This window comes from Tursiops truncatus, chromosome 2 (genome assembly GCF_011762595.2).
Source record: "Tursiops truncatus isolate mTurTru1 chromosome 2, mTurTru1.mat.Y, whole genome shotgun sequence".
NCBI classification, from domain to species: domain Eukaryota; kingdom Metazoa; phylum Chordata; class Mammalia; order Artiodactyla; family Delphinidae; genus Tursiops; species Tursiops truncatus.
Genome location: NC_047035.1, coordinates 32,232,462 through 32,256,193, shown reverse-complemented (window position 1 = coordinate 32,256,193; position 23,732 = coordinate 32,232,462). Strand labels below are relative to the sequence as shown.

The window sequence follows — 23,732 nt, the reverse complement described above, 5'->3', positions numbered from 1 at the left end:
CTGTGGAAGAGAGGATAAGGCTTGATATCTTAGTGTCTTTTGTGGCACCTTTTTCCCTGCTTTTTGAACAAAAGGCTCTGCATTTTCACTTGGCACTGGGCCCTGCAAATTGTGCAGCTGGCCCGACTAGGGCATCTGTCTGAGCGCTGTTTAGTGGACCAGCCAACATGAGGAATAGGTCCTTGGGATGGGGTGACCATACTTTCCAGTGTGCTGACACTAGGCTTCACCGCTTCTTACTTCTAGGACAGCATACACACTGGTAGTTGCATGGAAAACAGGTATCAGTTTTAGTGTCCATGCAAGCACTTCAGAAGCCCCATTTTGTGTCCTCGGGTGAAACTCAGACTGGAGGTGTCGACTGAGTTTGAGCCCTCCCACCTGAATCTGGGCCTTGGGCACTTCAGGCTCGTAAGAACCCACGTGGAGAGCTGGGCACGCAAGGATCAGTGTGGGATGTACAGGCTTATCCTCCACCGCGGTCACAGGGAGACCAAGGCCAAGCCTTGGACCTTGCCCCAAGTGCTTATTCCTTGGGGACCAGAACAGGAGGCAGAGTCCCACTGCCTGAACGCAGGAGCCGAGAGTCTGGAGAACATGCTGTCGCTGCATGCTGTGCCTCCAAGAAGACATGGAAGTGGAGCTTGGTGATACCACCACCCACTAGAAACCACGGACCAAGCGACCCTACGGGCTGCTCCCCTTCCAGCGAGCAGGAACGAGTAAGTGCGTGAAAGAAGGGAGCAAGCACCTTTCCAGGTCCTTCCAAGCACAGGGGGAGACAGCCTCAAGTGTTGGTAGTTCCCTCCTAGGAGGGAAAGGAGGAGAGGGGATGAACGTTTCTTTCTGCAAAGATCTGAAATCATCAACACTGTGAGTGGCGTGTCTGCCTGTAATTTATTGGGGTTGGAAAAGGGAGCTGCCTTCAGTTTTGCTTGTTGCAACTGAAGTCTTCAGGAGCATAGCCTTTATTCCTGGGCATGAGGTCCTGGTGGTAGGGAAAAAAAAGAGCAATCATGCAAAACGGACCACCCAGACTTTCCCCACCAAAGGGAACGGAGTGCACGATGCTGAATGAGGCACCTGCAGCAAGAAGGGCCAACCAGAGGGTTTTGGTTCTTCAACTGCACAGAGAAGTACTTCCCCGCTTGTCCTTTCCAGTTGGTTGTGGCTTTGTACCCTGTGGATAACAGTAAGAACTAGACCTGTGGTCACGGCGGGCTCTTGCTGATCCAGTTGGAAGAAGGCGGGGGAATGCAATTCCTCCAAGGATGATGCAGGGAACAGGGGGGTAGAGTCTGAAGCCGCGTGTCAGGGGGATAAGTTTCCAGCAGTTTCTAGCTCTTTGCTCCCTTACCCCGGGGGGTTCCTCCCTCCTAGATGGTTGTGTGGAGGCTTCCTTTTTGGTGCAAAGGGCTGGCAGAGGGGTGGGGGAGATGCTAGGGCTGACTCGCCCCTGGACACTTGACTTCCGCCCAGTGGCCTCTCTTTCCTTCTACTTCAGAGGGTCCACAGAGGTGTTGAATCTCTTCTGTTTGTCTGCCATGGGCAGTGCAGTGAAAAGCAGGTTCGGGCCACCTGTAGGAAGGGCCACCTGAAGCCACACCTGTCCAGGAAGCTGGGGTTTGAATGGGACCAGGGTGCGAGAGGGCATTTATAATATCCTGTGTCGGCCCCGCCGAGGTCCCTTTTTCAGCTGCCGCTTAAGAATGGAATGTGCTCCGGAGGGCAGCAGGTGGGAGGACACAAAGGGCCGTTGTCTGAGCTCATGCCCACATGTGGGGTCTCCTAGAAGGCATCTCCCTGGAGCCGGAGCTTGCAGCCCAAGACCTGCCCAGAAGGATGCTAGGCCCGGAGGATGGCCAGAACGGGGGCGAGGCCGGGGGTCTGGGTGTGTGTGTTGGGGGGTTGGTGGTGGGGGGGAGGAACGGACCCAGCTCCTTCTTTCCCCACCCTCTTGCCTTTTGAACATGCTCCACGGATGGGGCTTGGAGGGATCAGTTCTCTCCACCGGGTTGGAATGAAAAGGCGTATTGTGCGATGGAGGGTCTGGTTGCCAGCCAGGAATCAGTCCTCCAAAGGAGAGGAGGAGAAAAAGGAGAAAGGCAGAGCGGGAGGAGACTGGGGGAAGAGGCCCAGGGAGATAGCGGGAGGCAGGGGAGAGGGAGAGAGGCCAGGCGGTAGCAGGTCACAGCCGTCTGGCTCGCAAGGAGGTCTGGGTCGCTCCTGATCCTGGGTCCACAGGTGTGGGCCTGAGGGGAGAAGTGGGGGACGGAGGGAGGGAGGTCCGGTTATCTTACCCAGATGCATGTGCTCCGGGAGGGGAGGAGGGTCAGAACTTCAGACTATTTACTTAATCCCTTGGAATGTCCTTGCCTCGCTCTGTTCTTTGGGCCCCTTGTGTTTCACAGACTCCTTTATGGGCACATGTGTGGTAATTAACACATGCAGGGTAGGTCCCGGGCCATGTGTTTGAGTTTCAAATATCCATTGATCTGGGGCACTCCCATCCTGCTGCCCCTCCCTTCTCCGTCGATCCTCGCCCTTGGAGAGAGATGGAAGGAGTATGTGTGTGTTTTGGGGGGTGGAGGGCACACGTGCATCCACATGTGTTTTATTGATGCTACAGAGGAATATCAGAAGAGAGGAAAGGACCCCCAGCAGCCCCTTGAGCTCTGACGATCTGCTGCTAAAACAGTCGAAAGCTGCAGAAGTTGAGAGACAGAAAGGAATTTTGGGTTTCCATTGAAGCAGGAAAGTGGATGGGAAGCAAAATATGTTTAGAGATGGTGGTTTTACCCTGAGAAGCTTTTCCTGGCGCCCCAAGGCTTGTGGATTTTCCTGAGGTGCCTCTTTTAGGGGTCTTGATGCTAACAAGTGTGGGTGAGTTGGGGGGTTTCCAGGATAACCAAATACAAAGTCAGGGGCTGGTCCTGAGCTTCATTACTTATGAGGTGTGGAAGGGAAGTTCTCAGCCTCCAGTGGGGTGTCGGTGGGGCGGGTGAAGAATGATTAAATGGGAGAATAGCGGGAGAGCGCTTGGGCAATGATTTCTGGCAGCTCTCTGGGAACTTTTTCTCCCGAGCGCCCAGGACCTTATAGATCCCAGGGTGATGCTTCGATAGGTGGCAAATGAAAACTTAGGGTTATTGGGAGTTTTCTGCAATTTTCTCTTTTCCTGCTTCTTAGAGGTCTGGGAGTGAGCAGTGTAAGGAAAATGAGTGAAGAATAAAAACAATAGCAAACTGCTTACACTTTCTGCATGGGCTTCTGTGTTTGTCAAACCAATCTTGGAGAGAAGCGAAACTTCCAAAATCCAGCCTACCTTTAATTTGCTGAAACTTCTTTTAGTCCCCCACTGGCTACTCCGTAGTCTGTGTTCCGAGTCAAGAGTGAGTCACAGTTATTTCTCCAAGGTCCCTCTCTGGGTCTCAGTTTTTAGAATCTCTCCTGACGTCTGGTCTACAGGTTGGTGCCAACTTGGAGACCTTTGTCACTCAAGGGACGGAGCTAGCGGCACTCTCACTCAGGGCTGAGGGAGGTGCTTAGGGCAGGGATGGTGGATGGCGGGTCTCCCAGATGAAGAGGACCAAGCAGCCTCTAGCCTCCACCCTCATGGTGGTTAAGCACACCTGCAGGAGGTTTACTTCATTGCCTCAAGCCTGGCTGAGGTGTGCCAGGCTGGATATCTCAGAGCATTCTACACGTGGAGCGTCACCCCTGTTCACGTGAATGTAACCTCTTCCCAGCTACCTCTTTTTTCTCTTCCCCCAGCACAGGGGGGGAGGCTGGATCCGTAACTGATCTGTCAGCCTTGCCATCAGATAGCTCAAGTCCATTACCTACCAGCCTGGGCTGGATTTATTTTCTTTCTTTTTTTAAATATATGTATATATATATATATATATATATATATATTTGACATCTTTATTGGATATAATTGCTTTACAATGGTGTGTTGGTTTCTGCTGTATAACAAAGTGAATCAGCTATACATATACATAGATCCCCGTATCTCTTCCCTCTTGCGTCTTCCTCCCTCCCACCCTCCCTATCCCACCCCTCTAGGTGGTCACAAAGCACCGAGCTGATCTCCCTGTGCTGTGCGGCTGCTTCTGGGCTGGATTTGAATGGAGCTGGGTCTGTGGGTTGGCCTCGGCTCACACTGGAATTCCCTGTGGAGAAGCATTCATTCTGATACGTGCCTACTACAAACTGTGCCTAAGCAGCTCCAGGCCCACGAGAGGTGGCTCTTTTCCTCTCTGCATGCACGTTACTGCTGCTTTCTGGCGTCTGAGCCACCCTGGACCAAGCCTGGCTTATCACGATATCAGCTTTGAAGAGATGGGTTGTAGAAGGAGTGTGCGCGAGGGTGCTTGAGTGTTCATGCATGTACCACATCTCCCTCTACCCACGCTTAATTACTGCCCCAGCAGGGCTCCGTCTACGCATCCCCCGCCCTCCATCTCAGCCCCTATTCTGTGGTCTCCAAAAGAAAGTTTATGCATGGAGGATGCTAAACGAAGAGTGTGGATCCTTGCCGTATCCTGATTTCCAAGGACTAGAGAGGAGATGGGGTTTAGTGATCTGGAAAAGCCTTCTAGCCATGGATTCTAATGAGTCCCTGGCGTTGTTAGTAACCATTCGTGTTTTCGTACTTGGCTCTTTTATTCTTTCATTCAACACATTTTCACTGAGACCTTACTAAGTGCCAGCTTTGGTCGTTACTGAGGATCCAGTGACAAGTGAAACGATAAGAGCCCTCGCCCCGTGGAGCTCACATTCTAATGGTTCTTAGCCTCTTCTTGTAGAGGGTATCGTCGGGTGGAGGTGAAGCCTCCCAGAGGGGCACAGACCTCTAGATGCTGGGATGCTTGGAAGCAGGGGAGGGAAGGCAGGTGGCGCCTGCAAACGCCCTGGTCGGCAGCTCCCACGGCCAGAGCCTCTAAGGAAAGACCCTTGGAGGAGGTTGCCTGGGATGAGCATGGCCCACCGGCAAGTTCTTGATTCCTATGCCTGGTACCTTTGTGGTGCCCCCAAAGTCCAGGTGAGACAGCCCAGAGCTTGGCAGGCCACTGAGAGTATGTCCATTTGCTCACTGTTCCTCGGATGAATGAGTTCACTTCCAGCTGTGGCCCAGCAAGCTGGAGGGAGCCAGCGATTGCAGCCTGTGGGTGGACAGGCCTCACGGCCACATCCGAACTACTTCTCCAGCTCTAAGCGCCACGTAGCTCCTGTGGTCAAGGCCGAGGAATTGTCACTCTTCGGTCCTGTTGCACCCGTTGAAAGAAAGCCATGAGTTTCAAGGGCTGTTTATTCTAAAATTGATGTGGAAAGGCAATGGAACTAGAGGAGCTAAAACAATTTTCAAAAAGAAAAAGAAAGTGGGAGGAATCACTCTATGTGATTTTTTTTAAACCAAGAGATCTTTAGTGTTTTATTCCCTTCATGACCCTTTATGAATTTTCAGTCCATGCTTCCGTTTGATCATCTGAACAGATGTGGTGACTCCACAGCTTTTTCAATGTTTATTTTATTTCTTTTTGTTTTTTAATGACTTAGTTTTAAATTTAAGAAGAAGGTACAGAAATTTTCCATATACCGCCTGCTGCCACACATGTGCAGCCTCCCTCACCATCAATATCCGCCCCCAGAGTGAGTACATTTGTTACAACTGATCAACCTAAATTGACACATCATTATAACCCAAAGTTCACAGTTTATATTAGGATTCACTCTGGGTGTTGTACACTCTGTGGAACGGACACATATGTAGTGATATCCACCATTATAGTATCATACAGAGTATTTTCACTGTCCTATTGACCTAGAGATCAACGGAACAGAAAAGAGAACCCAGAAGTAGGCCTACACAAGCATGGCAAACAGATTTTTGACAAAGGTGCAAAAGAAATTCAGCGGAGGAAGGATAGTCCTTTCAACAAATGGTGCTGTAGCAATTGGGCTTCCACAGACAAAAACAAAAACAACTCCCCAAGACCTTCCCTAAATCCCACACCTTATACACAAACCAACTCAAAGTGGATCTTGGACTTAAATATAAAATCTAAAGCTATTAAAACTTTTAGAAGAAAACATAGGAGAAAATCTTCAGAACTTACAGCTAGTGAACCTTGAGCTTTGGTGTGAGAACATCAAACACGTGATCCAAAAATTTTAAAAATTGATAAATTGGACTTAATCAAAATTAAAAACTTGCTCTTGAAAAGATCTTGTTAAGAGAATTAAAAAACTACAGACTGGGAGAAAATACTTACAAACCACCTATCTGACATAGGACGTGTGTAGAAGATACAGAGAATGCTAAAAAACTTAACAGTTGAAAAACAATTTAATTTAAACATGGGCAAAATAAATGAATAGGCATCTCACCAAAGCACATATGCAGAGGGCAAATAAATACACAAAAAGGTGTTCAACATCATTAGCTATAAGAAAGTGCAAATTAACCAACAAGGGCCTACTATATAGCACAGGGAACTCTACCCAATATGATGTAATAACCTATAAGGGAAAAGAATCTGAGAAAGAATATATATATATATATATATATATACACACATATATACGTATATAAAAAACTGAATTGTGCTGTACACCTGAAACTTCCATGATATTGTAAATCACTATACTTCAACAAAAAAATTTTTAAGTGCAAATTAAGACCATGATAAGATATCACTACACACCTATTAGAAGAGCTAAAATAAAAATAATGACAATACCAAATGTTAATGAGGCTGCAGACGAACTGGATCTTTCATACATTGTTGGTAAGAATGTAATTTGATACAGCCACTCTGAAAAATACTTTGGAAGTTTCTTAAAAAACGAAGCAACAAAACATATGCTTACCATATACCCTAGCAATTGCACTCCTGAGCATTTATTCCAGAGAAATGAAAACTTATGTCCACACAAAAACCTGTACACAGATAGTCACAGCAGCTTTATCTGTAATGGCCAAGGGTGGAAACAACCCAAGTGTCCTTCAATGGGTGAAACAAACTGAGGTGCGTCCACACCATGGAATACTACTCGGTAATGAAAAGGAACACACCATTGACACATGCAGCAACAACTGGGTGGATTTCAAGGGCATTATGCAAAGTGAAAAAGTCCGACCTCCAAAGGTTGTATACTGCATGATTCCATTTATATAACATTGCAGAAATGACAAAATTATAGAGATGGAGAAAGGATTAGTGGTTGCCAGGGGTGAAAGACGGGGTGGAGGAGAGGAAGTGTGATTATAAAAGGGTAGCACTTGGGAGATCTTTGTAGTGATGGGCTATTTCTATATTTTGATGGTGGTGGTGGTTGCATGAATCTGCACATGGATAGAATTGCATAGAACGACACACCACCCACCCACCCACCCACAGACAAATAAGTACATGCAAAAACTGGTGGAATGTGCATAAGGTCCCTGGATTATACCAATATCAATTTCCTGATTCTGATATTATACTATTATGATGTTATCCGTATAATTATGTTAACTATAAGGATGCTATCACTGGGGGACACTGGGTGAAGGGTACATGGGGCCTCTTTGTTTGCAACTACCTGTTGCAAAATCATTTGTATAATCATTTCAAAATAAAGAGTTTTTAAAAAATTAGCCCCGTCTCTGGGTGAACCCAGCCCTGAACCAACTCTGCTGCTGCCAGTGCCACCTCTCCCCTACTTCTCCTCCGCTTTGTCACCACGCCCCCTTCTTCCATCTCTGGTCTACCTTTTTCACCAGCCTCTTGTTTCCGTTCTTACACAAGAAAATGTGGAGCTTGACGGTATGGGCAACTGCTTGCAAAAAGACAGCTTTAAGCTTTTTTTGGGAAGGAGTGTGCAAGTGGGTAGATGGCATGTAAAAGATTCATCTCTTGCTCTGGAAAGGACCCGAAGTACCCAGATAACTTGTGTTCTCCAAGGTCAGAATCAAGACAGCTCACAGTATATTTTTGAGCCTCGCTGGTCATGGGACATACATCTCAGGAAAGGTTGAGGTTAACTAACATTCCATCCTCCTCCTGGTATGATTCAGGCCAGGTTCTTAAGGGACATTTTTGCAAACAGGCACCACTGTCTCCCTGGGAGGCCCAGAATAAGTCATCTTGACTTTCACACTGGGTCCCTGAGTCGCATGCTGAGGGGGATGTGGCTCTGGCATAAATGTGGTCCCTTCAAAAGCAAGAACCTTCCAGCACTTCTACCAGGCTGAAGCGTATCGCCATGTCTTGGTAAAAGACGGCCAATGGCAGCCTAAATGAATGCAAGAGGGAGGGTGGCCGGTGATGGACATGGTTTGGGCAAAGCCCAAGAATTAAAGGGGACTTGGGATCATTGAGAGACCTTCCGAGTCTCAGGACGGGGGTGGTGGTTTCTTTTTCTGTCATTCTCCAATGTTCCTCAGTCTCAGAGACCCCAAGAGATGCCATTAATACAGATTCCTCCTCTGGCCCCTTTGACACATTTGCTTTTGAAGGACCTGGAAGAGAAAGCTCTTTGTATGTGGTCAGAATAAACTCATTGTACACCCAAACAATTAACTCCTCAATGGACTTGCCAGCCCCTTGAAAGGCCCGGCCCTGCTTCCTTGGACCTCTTGGGCTCTATTCAGTCCCATAAGCACACCAATGTTTTGGGGGTTTTGTTTTGTTTTGTTTGTTATTCTGAAAAGTCTTTCCCTGAGAATAGTCAGAGCCGGTCAACATTGTCCTCAGCCCCGCATTTATCTCCACTCGCCAGCGAATGTCAATCAGGAATCAAAAAGCCAAACAGAGGAGGCTTTGAACGGTGTCATCAGGGGTCGAAGTGACTTCCAGCTGTCTGTGCGTGGGCCAGGCCTTCTCGCAGGGCAAAGAATTGTGCTGTCACACAAACCCACTGTCTGGATAGGCTCGAAGAGCCCGTGCGGGGGCTGCGGCTTTCTGGGGCTGCACCTGCAAGGAGAGGCGTGGTTGGGGGCTGGGGGATCTCGTGCGGCCAGACGCCCCGCTCTGGGCCTGGGTGGTTTCCAGCGCCGCTTGCTCACTGCCTCTGGAGCCTTGAGCAAATCACTTTCTTGCGCTGAAACTCAATCTCTTTTTATCTGCCTGGTGACTTCCTCTGCCCTGGCCGGTGGTGAGAATAGATGAAGAAAGCCACCTGCCAGAAACTCTGAGTGTTGCAAAATGTGGTAACACTTATTATTGTTGATCTTGACATCATCCTTGAGAAATTCTCTCAGATTTGCCTTTTTTTTTTTTAATGTTTCCTAATTTACTTTTTTCTCCCTGTAAAAGAAATGGTCATCTTTGAATCGGGTTTTTTCAGTATTCTATGTTCTTCTCGGTCTGAAAGAGTATTATGGTATCAAAGAGAAAGAAAGTCTTACTATTTGAGGTCTAAAAGAATCACCAAGATTAAACATACACACACATGAAATCATCATATGCACTCATGTAAATTGAGATTCAGATATAGTTTTCTTTAAGATATACAGGAGAGTCTCCCCCCAAATTAAGGATTGCTCAGATAATCTAGCTACTGCCACCTGACGATTTACCTGTGATGACTTTGGTACTCCATCCCCGCTTTGTTTTAAAAACTTTATTAAGGTATAATTACATACCATAAAATTTACCCATTGTAAATGTACAAGTTAATGAATTTGGTACCGTTATAGAGACGTGCGGTCATTACCAGAGAACATTTCCATCACCCCCAAAGAAACCTTGTACCCATTTATAGTTATACCCCACTCCCTCCTCCAGGCAACCGTGTATCTGCTTTCTGTCTCTATAGATTTATCTTTCCTAGGCATTTCATATGAATGGAATCAAACAATACGTAGAATTTGCACATGGCTTCTTTCATTTAGTATAATGTTTTTGAAGTTCAGCTATATTATTACGCATATCAGTAATTCATTCCTTTTAATTGCTAAGTAATATTCCATTGTATGGGTAGATCACAATTTGGTTATCTCTTCACCAGTAGACGAACATTTGGATTGTTTCCAGTTCAAGGGTATTACGAATCATGCTGCTATCAGTGTTTGTATACATGTCTTTGGGTGGATAGGTCTTTATTTTTCTTAGATAGATTCCCAGGAGTGGAATTTCTGGATTGAATGGTAAGTTTGTGTTTAACTTTTTAAAGAATTTGCCAGACTCTTTTCCATCATGGCTACCAGTTTTACATTCCCATCAGCAAGGAGTGAGGGTTTGAGTTTCTCCACGTCCTTGTCTCTTGATAGTGTCTATTTAAAAAATTTTAGCCATTCTAGTAGGTATGTGGTGGTATCTCACTGTGGTTTTAATTTGTGGTTTCCTAACAACTAAAGATATTGAGCATCTTTTCATGTATTTATTAGCTGTCCGTGCGTCTTTGAAATGTCTATTAAAATATTTTACCCATTTTAAAATCAGGCTGTTTGTCTTCTTATTGAGCTGTAAGGTTTACTTTACTTTTTATTTTTAAAACTTTATAGAATTTTAATTCTACAAATCCAGTTTTAAAAGCAAGCAGTTGGATAAGATGATTTAACACTCGATGATTTAATACCTTCTTTAAGAGGCCTTTAGAGTCTTTTACAGCTACCCAGTGTCCTGAGGCTAGGAGTGCAGCCATCCTTCACTTTTAGAAGAGGATATCACTGCCCAGAGAAGAAAAGTGAGGGGTTCAGGTTACCCAACTTAGTTGGTTGCAAAGCCGGTATCTGCACTGTGACCCCACTGGAGACCGGGAGGCCAGGGGCACATGCGGAAGCTTTTCTCTCTCCCCCGGGCCCAGTGTAGGTACTGGTGTCGCCCCAGGGCTTGCCAGGAAGCAGGCCTGATGTGGACCTTGGACCCAGGCCTTGGACCTGTGTTTGGTAGAAGGGTGCGCTTGTTTGCTGGGTTGGATGCCAGGTGCCCAGGTGCCCGGAGATGATGGTCAGAGGGTCCTATTGGCTTTGGCTTGGCTGCCCATCCTTGGGGCATGCTGGATTTCACAGGTGGCTCTCCTGGCAGCAGGGCACTTTGTCTCTTCTCACTTCGTAAAGATTTCCAGCTAGGGCCTCCACGGTGGCAGTGCAGCTGTGTGTCTTCACCCTCGGTGACCCTACCCTGCAGGAAGATTCACTCCCTGCACGTGGCTTCATGCTATGTGGGCTTCTGGGCCTGCATCTGGGCAATTGTGGAGGTCCTCGACTTCCCCGGGGAGACTGGAAACCCTCCTTCCTCTCCTTGAGCAGCAGATTTCTTTACTGATTGCTGGACCAGATGGGCAGTCCCAGACTCTCATGTGGACGATGGGAGAAGTAAACAGAGTATTTTCTGTCGTCCTGCTCCAGAGGGAGATACAGCTCTTGGAGTACGGGAGGATCTCAATTGAATATTAAAATATCTCATAAGCCATTTTTCACTTGGCTTGTCATCGCCGTCCCTCTGAGAATGTTTGATTTCTCACTTTCCCTTTGTTCCCTTTAAGACTCCTGACATGAAGCCGCCCTGTGTGGAGGGGCTGAGCACACTGTGCAGGTCTATTTAGACTGTGAACTCTGCATCCGGCAGCAGCAACCAAATGTGCATTGCAGCTGCCAAAAAACTTCATTCAGTGGTTCACTGAATTCAATGGAAAGAGGTGTTAATAGAGTCAGGGAAGTGATGCCATTTTTAAAAATGACACTGTGTGGCTCTGCTCTGTGTTTCTTCTCCCTCAATGACTTCCAGATCAAACGTACACAGTTTGGCATCAAAAGGTGGCTCTTCTGGATCCCAGTTTGAGGCAAATAAGATATTCAGCCTCATTACTCCTCTCCTCCTGCCACGTCTCACGTCTGCGGGTGATTGTCGGATAGGTCAGGATCACCCTGGCCGCTGCGGGAGTTGGGTCTTACGTTGGCACATGAGAATTATAGCAGGGTCAGGTGTCACACAACTGCCAAGTTGCTGGCCTCAGCCTCAAGCGAGGGTTAGGGTCTCCATAGCTATTGAATCTTAAGATCCCAGAGGTGGGGTGTTGGCGTAAGAAAGGGATCAGGACTCTGTTCTTTCTCTCTCCCATGATAAGATGCAGGGAACTCTGCCGAGAGTTCTGGGAGCTCCAAATGGTGAAGGCTGTCATTATCGATGATCTGACTGGCGTTGCAGGCTATATGAGAACTTGCATTCTCCATAGTTAATGCTTGGAGAATAGAGCGTTCAGTCCTAAAAGATCTCTGGGGGTCTTGGGAAGAAGGGATTGTGTAACCACGGTGTCCGAGACCACGGTGCTCTTCTTCCCTCCCCCTCCCAAGGGAGAAAACAGAAAAATCTCGGAAGTATGTGTTCTCAACACAGGTAAAGATGCCTGCTCCCAGCTTTCACCAAGGAGGTGGAAATTGGTTCTTAGGGCACAAAAGAGCACTTGCTCTTTTTCCATATAAAGCACAGATATACATACAGTACACAAACAGGTATGCAATGTATCTTTGTTATTAACATTTCACTAGGAAATTAATTAGGAGAAAAAGTCTAAAAATACTATTTAGATGGGCAATAAAAAAAAAAGGTTGAGAAACATTGTTCAAAATTAAGCTTTTGGAATCTTGATGAACATAATTCAGAGTCCTGAAAGGTAAATAAAGTCTGAACTTACTCTGATCCGTAGAGGTTTTTGGTCTACAGAGAGAGCTGCCAACACTACTAGGACCATAAGTATTAGAACTTTGTTACTGAGAACTCCCTGCTCCTATCATCTGTGTTAGAAATTTCAAAGCAAACCCAGGGTGCAATTACTCATGTTTTCTCCCATTTTGTTTGCCCCCACCTCTCTTTGGGAATTGGGGTGCATGCTGTTTCAAGAGTTCAAAGTGTTCTAAGGATTCCCCATTCTTTGTAGTTCAGCATGCTGGAGAGAGAAATGTCCTTCTTACCTTCACTTTGCTTTTAGATGAGGATGGAGAAATAGCTGGGACTTCGGGAGGAAATGGCACCATGTTGTCTTGTTTTCCTTAAGCTCTTCAGTGAAGGCCACTGAAAAGGTACCGGCTAGTACCTTTTGCAAGAGGGCAGGAAGGAGCTGGGGACATCAGAATTTGATGCCACAAGTGTGCCAACATCTCCTAACACTTCTGGCCAAAACTCAGGGCTGCTGGTGAAGATAGCGCTCCCAGCTCTCCTGAGGAAAGAGCGAGGGCTGACGGAGTCACGCTGGTACAGAGTTATGAGAAGGGGCCCTCCAGAGCCATGACAACTTGGGTCCCTTCCCTGGAATGGCAAGCACACACCTGGATTGTCTTACTGTTGGTGTCTGTCTGTGATTCTCTTTTCCTTCTTGTTCTTTTCTTCTTTCTTTTCCTTGTCTTTGGTCTGTTCACTGGGACTTGGCCGGGCCATGTGCAAACCCCAACCATTCAATAGTGCTGGAGAGTAGATAGTATTTACCTCAATAATGGTAGTCTCTTTTCGATTCTTTTTAACCCTCAATTCAGATGACGGGTCTAAGCCGACACCCACGATGGAGACCCAGCCGGTGTTCGATGGAGACGGTAAGCTCTTGTATTACTTCAGATTCGAATTCTCCCACCCGTTTTCGGATTTGGGGAGGTCTTTCCTTCGGTTGTGTGTTTAAGCTTTACTATTATTGTTTTTTTTCTTTTTTAATTTGTATTTTTCCCAGTTTAAGCCAGGTTGTTTTAACCTTTAAAAAAATGCAAACCCTCCCAGGAACTAGTACACCCTCCACTTCTGGAAAGGCCCTCTCTTCTCGCCAGGCTTCCTGCCTGGCTCTAACGTCCAATAATAACACAGCCTGGATGGACTCCGCGGGCTGCCAAGACCAAGGAGCCGGGGCTGAGAAAGACAGGCCGGCAGCATCCCTTTTCTAAATGAATCAGCACTTAACAAGTTCCTGTAGTGCTCTGTGCCCAGCATTGTGGGAGGCCTCTGGGGGACAAAGGAGAAGTAGACGAGATGGAAGCCCTTGCTCTCAAGAGATCGGCAACTATAGGAGAAATTTCTGTATGGAGCTCTATGGTCTCAGTTGTTTGTTTTCTGTAATAGACACGTATGGAAGAAAGAGATCACAGTGGTATGGGAAAAGATTCTGTGAAGAGAGGGAACGTGAGCTGGATTTTGAAAATGTGGGAGAGGAATCAGGGTGTTCCAGGCAGGGGCACTGGCGTGGGCAAAGGAGAGAATATGGTGGAGATGGGATATAGTGAGGAAAGTAGCAGGAAAGAGACTGATGTATGGAGCTGGTCTGGCTGAGTCGTAGGGACCTTGAGAGTTGAGTCGAGACATTTGGGAGAGGAGAAATTCTAGGTCAAGAGAAATAGTGGTGGTTGGTGGCAAAATAGAGGTTGGATATCTCTGGAGGTATGAGGAACGGACAGGAGGAGCTTGGGTGCAGAAGACTGGCTTTGATTTGAGTTTGAGCTGCTCAGGGCCTACATTCTTCCGTGTACTTTGCTAAGTACTCCAGGCTCCCATGAGGAGGGGCAGGAAACTCGGCAGAGTGCGGTTTCTAGAAAGTCTGACAATGAGTTGTGGAGCTCAGTGCAATATATGGCAACCTTTCAGCAGCTTTCAGCCGAGTACATCCAGGCTTGGATCCTAAGACTGGACAGTGAGACAGAGGAATAAAAAGAAATGATGCCACTGGTTGGTTCTGTGGCTAAGGATGTCTCTAGCCCAGGCTCAGCTTTAGATAGAAACGTGAAATATCCTTTGCAACTGGTCATGGAGTGGAACATATGTGTGTGTTCATGCCTAGAAGTTAAAATGTTTCTGTGATCCACAAATGTCCTAGATCATTGGTAAGTCTGGGACCCTGGAGGATTGACTGGGGAGGGGGGAGTGGAATGGAGACCATGTCAGCTTGGAAGACCTTCCCAACACACTCATGGAAGATCTTGTCACTCTACAGTGTGTTCAGGGTCATCCTCAGACTTCCATGGCACCTGTCCACTGGGTGACCCCACCCCTGGAGAGCCTGGAGGCACGCTGGAACTCTCTGGATGGAGGAATTCAGCCTCTGTTCGATGAGAAACTATTAGAAAGGGGATTGAAGCACACATTAGACCCATTACTTTCTTCCCCATGTGAAGCAGAATCTCAGCAAGTTAAAACCTGCTGCGGCTCAGCTGTTTCCTCTAAAATGGTCTCTGTGGTTTCTTTGGCATTCGTTTGTTGATTTACCCCCTTTAAATCTTCTTCCAGGGAAGCAGCTGAGAAAGGCTTGGCTTGGCGCGTGTTCCTCACCTCCTGGGATAATATTTTTATTCCTGGATGGAGTGGCTCAGTGCCTCTGGACTCTGACCACTCGGCTTCCCAGCACAGGAGGCCCTGGTTGGCTCCTATGAGCTGATGGGGAGATGATCTTCCATAGAAAGGAAGCAAGAGGGTGTTGGGACAAAGTGGATATGGGATGAGGGAGATGGCTCAAGCCTTGATGCCTCAGGCTTTTAGAAAAGCTGTTAAAAAGTCTGGGGGTTACACTCCAAGTTACATACTCTCTTTGCCCAGACATTATTTTCTCTCTCCTTCTTTTTTCAGAAATCACAGCTCCCACTCTCTGGATTAAGCACTTGGTAATCAAGGACTCCAAACTGAACAATACCAATGTAAGAAATTCAGGTAAATAATCTGCCTTGGATTATGTATTGATATGTACTTGATCTGTCCACGGGTGCTGTATGGTTGCTTCGTGACTATCACTGTGTGGGCTTGGGCAAGTCATTTAACAAGTTTGGCCTTCAGTTTTTTCCACAGCTGTAAAATGCGGAGATGAGATGGGATTATTCCCTTCCAACTTTGTCTTCAATTAATAGTTTAGGGATCGTCTTTCATGAGTAGCTGATCCTTTTAGCTAAAAAAAAGTTTGATGGTATGTTTTAATATTTTAATTGACTTTCTATATGCCATGCAGAAGAATTTGAAAGAAGAATGGCTGGGCATAGAGAAGTTGGACTTCAAACCTTAAGAGCCTTGGATCTATGTGTTTTTAAGGCTCTAAATAGCTGCCTCCAATCTTACCTTTCCTGGTTTGATCTTTTGAGGGTCTTGTGAGTGTTCAGGTTTTGGTACTGGGTGAACCCTTGTAGAAAGGTGGTAATTTCTGAAGAGTGGTCAGATTAGAGTTCATTTACCATCAATGAAGACCAAAGTTGATAAAGTTCATTTACCATCAAAAAAGACCAGATGTCCATCGACAGGAAAATGTATTAACAGATCCAATCTGTATCTCTGTCCGGGGTGGGGATCATCCTTCTTTCAGCCTCAGACTTCGTTGTGAGAAACGCTACTTGGCGTATTTACGCCTGGTTGTTGAATTTAGCCATATCATCGTTTCCTGATAGACAGCAAGGACTGTAAACTAAAGATACATCCCTTTCACCTGGCAGGCAGGGTTTTGCATGACCATTAATGAACGAGTGTGCTGTCCTTGCCCCCCTTTTGGTTTATCTATATAGTATGCCAGCCTTGTCCTAAAGGTCATGGGGACTGGAGTGCACGGAATGGTTTAGACCATGAGGTGAAGTCACATAGCCCTGGGTGATTTTTTCTGCTGAGTACCTCGGCATGTGTCTGGTTCCCTGCTTGATAGAAGCTGGAGGAGGTGTGGGATGCTGGGGTGGGAAGGAGCCCATGTGACGTCCCGTGGGCCAGAGTCTTTGACAGAACAGTGCCATGGTTAAAACACAGGCTTTGGAATCAGCAAACAGGGGTTCTCGTTCTGGCTCCAACACTTAGTAAGTGACCCAGTCAAGTTACATGCCTGCCCCACCCCTGCCCCGGCCACGCCCACAGAGCCTCAGTTCTCAGCCAGGATCATAATCTCTCCCTTAAAGGACGGTGAGTAAAGATTAACTGAGTTAGTCTGTATGGTACTTAACCAATGTCTGGCTAAGTGATAAATAGTATGTGCATGATAAATTGTAGGTACAATTGTATTTATTATTATCATCATCATTGGTAGGGAAAATGGGACTATTAATGATACTTCTTCTAGTGAGAATTCTTCAATCGAGAAAGCATTTGTGATTGTCACCCTAAGCAAAAACATCTATTAGGAAGCTTCTTAGATCCTTCCTCCACTCTCCCTTCACTGTTAGGCAAATATGATAAGTCAAAGAGAAGTGGTTTTGGTGCCTGTGGTATCTGGAAGTGATATCTGCAAAAGGTCCCCGCATTCCCTGAGCCCCCAGCAGGTCTGCAGAGCCCCAGTAGGAGGCTCAATTCTCATACGGTGACCAAGGGGTAGAGAAGAGGGAGAGCTCTCTCTGAAATTACACAGCACCTTTTGCCTGAAGCATTCGTTTGACATTTAGCAACTGCTTCCATGATCTTTTTCCGCCTACCAGTGGTTAATTTCTCTACCCAAGTTATACTCTGTGAAGGCAAGGGCTTTACTGCCTGTCTGTTATATCTATTAGCAAATCTAGCTCAACGTGTTTGCTTTGGAGAAGGATGAGGAGAAAAGATCATCATCAGTAAAGTCAGAATCATCAGTGTCATCATAGCTAGTCCGTATCAGTTATGTGTTATCTCATTTGAGTGTCACCATAACCCTATAAGTATTGTTATTATCCCCATGTTACAGATGAAGAGTCAAAGGATGAGAGAGAGGAAGTAACTTGTCCTGGGTCACAGCTAGTAAGTGGTGGGGCTGGAGAAAATGATTTATCTTTGGGAATAGAGCGCCTATCTTCTTGGGCTGCATTCTCTGTGTATAGTAAAGAGGCAGTGTCAAGTTTGGTGATGTTTCTTCCGCTCAAGTCCTTCCCCTTCCCACTCATTCTTCCCCTGTGTAGTTTCCAATTGCATGAGTATGGGATCATATTGAAAAATGGTTTCCAGGCAGGTACAATCCCCTTCCTTTTGTGAGAGGCACCCAGCCACCTTTATTTTTTCCTGGTTTGCCCCAGTTATGTCTGTAAGTTTAGCGTATAGGACAGGATAGTTGGAGGAGAGCTAAAGGTTCCCTGGGAGTAACTGAGACCAGCAATCATTATCAGAGGTTGATACCATAGGCATTTTCTAATAAACTAGGGACGTTCTCCATCATGATCAGGTGGTAAAACTGACTGAGTGCCTGTCAACCTTTTTGATGTAATTAGGTGTGAGGGACACTGTATCACATAGGCATGTAACAGAGGTTGGCAAATGGCCGCTTGCCTGATTTTGCAAACAAAGTTGTCTTGGAACACAGCCATGTCCATTTCTTTACATACTGTCTATGGCTGTTTCCATGCTGCGACCATCGAGTTGAAGAGTTGTGACAGAGACCGTCTGGCCTGCAAAGCCTAAAATATGATCTGATCCTTTACAGAAAAAAAGTTTGCTGGCCCCGTTATATAAGATTGAAGTAGAAGCATTTGGGTGGGAGCGTGTGTAGGGGGGTGTGTCTTTCTCAGGTTTTGGGGCCCCTTTCCTAGAAGTAGGGACTGTGCCTCCTGAGATGTTTCCTGACATGCCTGGGGAAGCCTGCATCAGCGCAAAACTCTTTAGGCAGCTCACGTTGCACTTTCTGCTCTCACGTGAGCTTTAACATCCTGTCCTGTGTGTGCTCTCACAAGTGGGTTGCCCAGGAAGCATCCTGAGGCTTGGCCTTCATAGGTGGGGGGTAGGGAATCTTTCGTACGTAGATGAGATCAACCACGTAATGGTAGAAGCCTGGGCTTTGGTATCAGGCAAACCTATAGACCTGGCTTCTGATGCTTGCTCCCCACTGAGAGGCTGGGTTACCTTGAGAAAGTTAATTAACTACCCCGAGCTTTGATTTCCTTACTTATTAGTTAAAATCATTAATGCCTTGCAGAATTTTTCTGAGAATTTAATGTATCTAAAATGCCTGGCACATAGTAGGTGTACGTGAATTATTGAAAACAAACTCAGTGGAATATCCTGATGTATTGTGCTAGCCACTTTTCACATGATCTCACTTGGTCTGATGAGAAGTCAGTAGACTTGTATGTTAACTTGGGTCCGGGCGGCTGGTTCTGGTATGGACTAGAGCCTCTGAGTCAGGCCCCTGGGACACTTTCCCATTAGAGTTTAATGAAAGATTCTGGGTCCAGGAGAGCTTCTGCCCTTGCCTCTGGGGAGGTTGGAGTGGGGCTCTGAGAGCCAACTGAGTGAGAGCTCTTCTTCTCAGCTTTCTCTCTCTCAGAGGCAAAAAGGCATCCCAGTTTCTTTTACACCCCAAACATCCTTTTTTCACACTCAGACCCTGTGACGCCAGGTTTGTCTTCTGGCCTGGGGACTGTTGATGTTGGAAAGGTTCCACTGGGCAGCTGAAGTGTTGCAATAACATGACACACATGCCTGCAGACTTATCCTGTCTCCTTCCCTCCTCCTGGAGGTTTTGGCCCTCGTTTTTAAGGCTTTGTCATGTGTTCATCATGGTCAGTGTCTCCTTCTGAGTATGTAGCAGGGTCAGCGGCAGCAGGTTTGCCTGTTGGACTTCTGTTTGATTCTCGCCTCCATTGTACCAGGACTTCTTCTTGCAACCTGGCAGACAGCACACCTGGCGGCGAACATCCTAGAATTTGAGAGACAGCATCTTCTCCTATGCAAGCTGGCCAGAGACTCTGTTCTGCTTTTATAAGAAAACAGGAACTCTTGCTGAGTTTTTGGTATCAGGGGCTAGTGACAAAGGCATTTCTCAATATAACTAGAATTTCAAAACATTGTAATCATCTATAATACATCTTAGAGAAGAGAGTAAAGAGATTAAGGAAATGACAATAATTAGGCTTCATCTCATCCTTCATCCGTATCTTACTGCTTTGGATTTTACTACATGCCGGCACCTTCCCACAGCTGTGATTGATAGAAGTCTTGTTTTTTCTCTCTTTCTGTATGACAAAACTCTGTGCTTTCTCCTCTGGGAAAAGGCCATCTCCCAGGAAATGTGGTCGCGTGAGCCTTCACTCTTTTCTTATCGCATACCATGCCCTCAAGGCATGTACGAAGGCCCCTTGCCTCTGTCTCCGCCTGGTTCCCTCCTGTGGCCACCCTGAGGTCACTGGACTTCCCTTCTTCCCCCCCATTTCTTTCTTTCCTTTCTCTCCATCTTTTCTAGTTCACTTCCTTCACGATCTGATCTGGGACTCCAAGAAGCCCTAGAACCTGGCCCTGTGGGTTAAATCCAAAAGGACCACGGCTTTCCTTCCTTACCTCCTTGCCCAGCAGACCCTCCTTCTGTAGATCTGTGAATGCAGCGGCTGGTGGTAACTCTGCTCCCTGCAAACAAGCCATCAGCGGGGACACAAGGTGGAGATGCATTTCTTATAAGTTCTGCCATGACAGTGACCCCTGTCCCCCTGGTAAGTGAGAGTGTTTGCCTCTCTCACCATCTACATCACAAGGAAGCTGTTTACAGGCTCCTGTCCTGACCTGCCAGGCTCGGATCGGCGCTCTTCTAGGCCTGCTTTCTGGGCCCATTGGTCACATTTTGTATGCTCCTCCCTCACCTGGAAGCTCCTGCTGGATTGGCTGCTGCTAGGACTGGGATTTGGGGTCACAGAGGCAACAGCACCTCCTGGCTGGATCCCCCACCCCCCAAACCAGTGCTCTTGGCCTGCCCAGAAACCGCGGGGTGATGTAATAACCTTAGGCCTGGAAAAATAAACAGTTCTCAGGGAAACCAGCGGTAGCTGTTGTAAGCAAATACCTCACAGCCACCTGGAACCTCACACACAACGTGGCTGGAAGGAAGAACGAGTCATCCACGAACGTTAGCCGCCGCGGATGGGGCTGGGCTCGTGTGCATTTAAAATACCTGTATAAAAACAGATCCTTGGTGTTTATGTCTATCACTGGCCTTCTGGACGTCTGCCCATCTATCTTATGCAGGTGTCTTGGTCCACCAGGGCCAGTAGAATAGAGTCGGGGACAGGCATGGGTGGCCATCCCTATGGCTTTCTCCCTGGCAACAAAGGCCTTTCTCAAGTTCTCCCTTTGCCAGGAGGAGCTGAAACACGTCTGGAGGCCTCAGAGAGCCTGGCTCCACAGTCCATCTTAACCTGGTTTTAAAATTAGTTTTCCCTGTGGCCTTGCTCCTGCACCCCATGTTGTCTGCTTGGAACACAGAGGTGCAGTGGTGGCTGGGGGGGTCTGGAACTTGCTCCACCAGCAAAGATTTTATTGAGTATGTATGCTTTGTGGCGTTAAGGGCAAACCCACCACATCCCAATGTTCTCCTTTGGCCTCTGCTGCTAAAAAGACCTAACTGAAGGCCCTGCCGAGGTATTGTAATCGGCTTCTGCCACTTTGCTAGAAGGCAACTACTATCGCTGCTTTGGTCCGAGGGTCCTCATTCTGTGTTTATTTGTAAAATGGCTTTGAAAGTAAACAGGGTATATATCTTACTAACACACTCACATGTGCAACATTATTGTTTGGGGGATGAAGTGTGAAGTTATGATACTTTATTTGACACATTAAAATATATCTCTTCCATCTCCCCGCCTTGGCCCGTGACCCCTCCTTCCTTCTCGCCTGAATTTTTATTTGCTAGCTCTTGTCCTTAAAGGACAGAGCTTATCAGGTCAAGGTCAACAAAGTTACTGAGAAAAACTAGAAAGACGCCAGCTTGCCACTTCTCAGTACTTGTCCCTGCGAAACCACTCTGAAGCGTTTCGTATTCTTTTTGGTGGAAGGGTCATATGAGCTCACTTAATGGCATGAGTCAGTAGAGGTGGAGCCTTTTCTAAAATTTGAGTGGATGTGAGTCAGTGATGCTTTGGGGGAAAAGTTTGGAAAAAAATGCCTATATACTATATTGGGACAATCCATCCTAGAAGAAATATCTTGTTTTCCTCCACTTCTCCGTTTCTGTCTGTGTGGGAAGGACGAGGTCACTGCTTCAGACAACAGTGAACAGTGCATGGCCATTTTAGGTGCCCCAGGGAGAAATTATTTAGACAGGCTGGTTGGTTTGTAATTGTCCCTTACACCCCCTCACCCACTACACTTCATCCCAACACTGTGCCCTATTTACAGAGCCCCCTGCAAACGTTCCTGTGAGTGGGTGCTTCGGGGACGTGGGGCAGGCGTTGTTAGTTTTGTTCTGGGGGGAGCCTCTGAGCCACAGACGGCTGGACACAGTATGACCGTGGAGAGGGGTGCCAGGCATGGGGGCGAATCTGAAGGCCCCCAGCAGCCTTGCGCCTCACTCAGCCACTTGCTGGTGCTTGGGCTCCCCTGGGGTGGGGGAGGCTGAGCTGGATCCCCCTCTGAGCCGTGGGGAAGCTCTGGGCTATGGGAACCGTAGCCTCCAGTACCACCGCTTCATTTTATTTTTTATTTTTTACATCTTATTTTTACATTTTATTTTTTACATCTTTATTGGAGTGTAATTGCTTTACAATGGTGTGTTAGTTTCTGCTGCATAACAAAGTGAATCAGCTATACGTATACATATATCCCCATATCCCCTCCCTCTTGCATCTCCCTCCTACCCTCCCTATCCCACCCCTCTAATTGGCCACAAAGCACCGAGCTGATCTCCCCGTGCTATGCGGCTGCTTCCCACTAGCTATCTATTTTATATGTCCACGCCACTCTCTCGCTTCGTCCCAGCTTACCCTTCCCCCTCCCCGTGTCCTCAAGTCCATTCTCTACGTCTGCGTCTTTATTCCTGTCCTGCCCCTAGGTTCGTCAGAACCATTTTCTCTTTTTTTTTTAGATTCCATATATATGTGTTAGCATACGGTATTTGTTTTTCTCTTTCTGACTTACTTCACTCTCTATGACTGACTCTAGGTCCATCCGCCTCACTACAAATAACTCAATTTCGTTTCCTTTTATGGCTGAGTAATATTCCATTGTATATATGTGCCCCATCTTCTTTATCCATTCATCTGTCGATGGACACTTAGGTTGCTTCCATGTCCTGGCTATTGTAAATAGTGCTGCAATGAACATTGTGGTACATGACTCTTTTTGAATTATGGTTTTCTCAGGGTATATGCCCAGTAGTGGGATTGCTGGGTCATATGGTAGTTCTATTTTTAGTTTTTTTAAGGAACCTCCATACTGTTCTCCATAGTGGCTGTATCAATTTACATTGCCACCAACAGTGCAAGAGGGTTCCCTTTTCTCCACACCCTCTCCAGCATTTATTGTTTGTAGATTTTTTGATGCTGGCCATTCTGACCGGTGTGAGGTGATAGCTCATTGTAGTTTTGATTTGCATTTCTCTAATGATTAGTGATGTTGAGCATCCTTTCGTGTGTTTGTTGGCAATCTGTATATCTTCTTTGGAGAAATGTCTATTTAGATCTTCTGCCCATTTTTGGATTGTGTTGTCTGTTTTTTTAATATTGAGCTGCATGAGCTGCTTGTATATTTTGGAGATTAATCCTTTGTCTGTTGATTCATTTGCAAATATTTTCTCCCATTCTGAGGGTTGTCTTTTCGTCTAGTTTATGCTTTCCTTTGCTGTGCAGAAGCTTTTAAGTTTCATTAGGTCCCATTTGTTTATTTTTGTTTTTATTTCCATTTCTCTGCAAGGTGGGTCAAAAAGGATCTTGCTGTGATTTATGTCATAGAGTGTTCTTCCTATGTTTTCCTCTAAGAGTTTTATGGTATCTGACCTTACATTTAGGTCTTTAATCCATTTTGAGTTTATTTTTGTGTATGGTGTTAGGAATTGTTCTAATTTCATTCTTTTACATGTAGCTGTCCAGTTTTCCCAGCACTACTTATTGAAGAGGCTGTCTTTTCTCCATCGTATATTCTTGCATCCTTTGT

General features: G+C 46.4%; 1 protein-coding gene across 3 annotated transcripts in view; it reads left to right on the top strand.

Annotated features, from left to right (window-relative positions):
• Positions 1–23,732, top strand: part of SMOC1 (SPARC related modular calcium binding 1) — a 151,280-nt gene that overhangs the window by 98,764 nt on the left and 28,784 nt on the right. For 2 of the 3 annotated variants that reach the window (XM_033850995.2, XM_033850994.2), the window contains exons 6-7: positions 13,430–13,519; positions 15,528–15,608. In XM_033850995.2, the coding sequence (XP_033706886.1) occupies positions 13,430–13,519; positions 15,528–15,608 (171 nt within the window). The remainder of the gene's footprint in view (positions 1–13,429; positions 13,520–15,527; positions 15,609–23,732) is intronic. The other variant, XM_033850996.2, reaches the window with a different exon arrangement.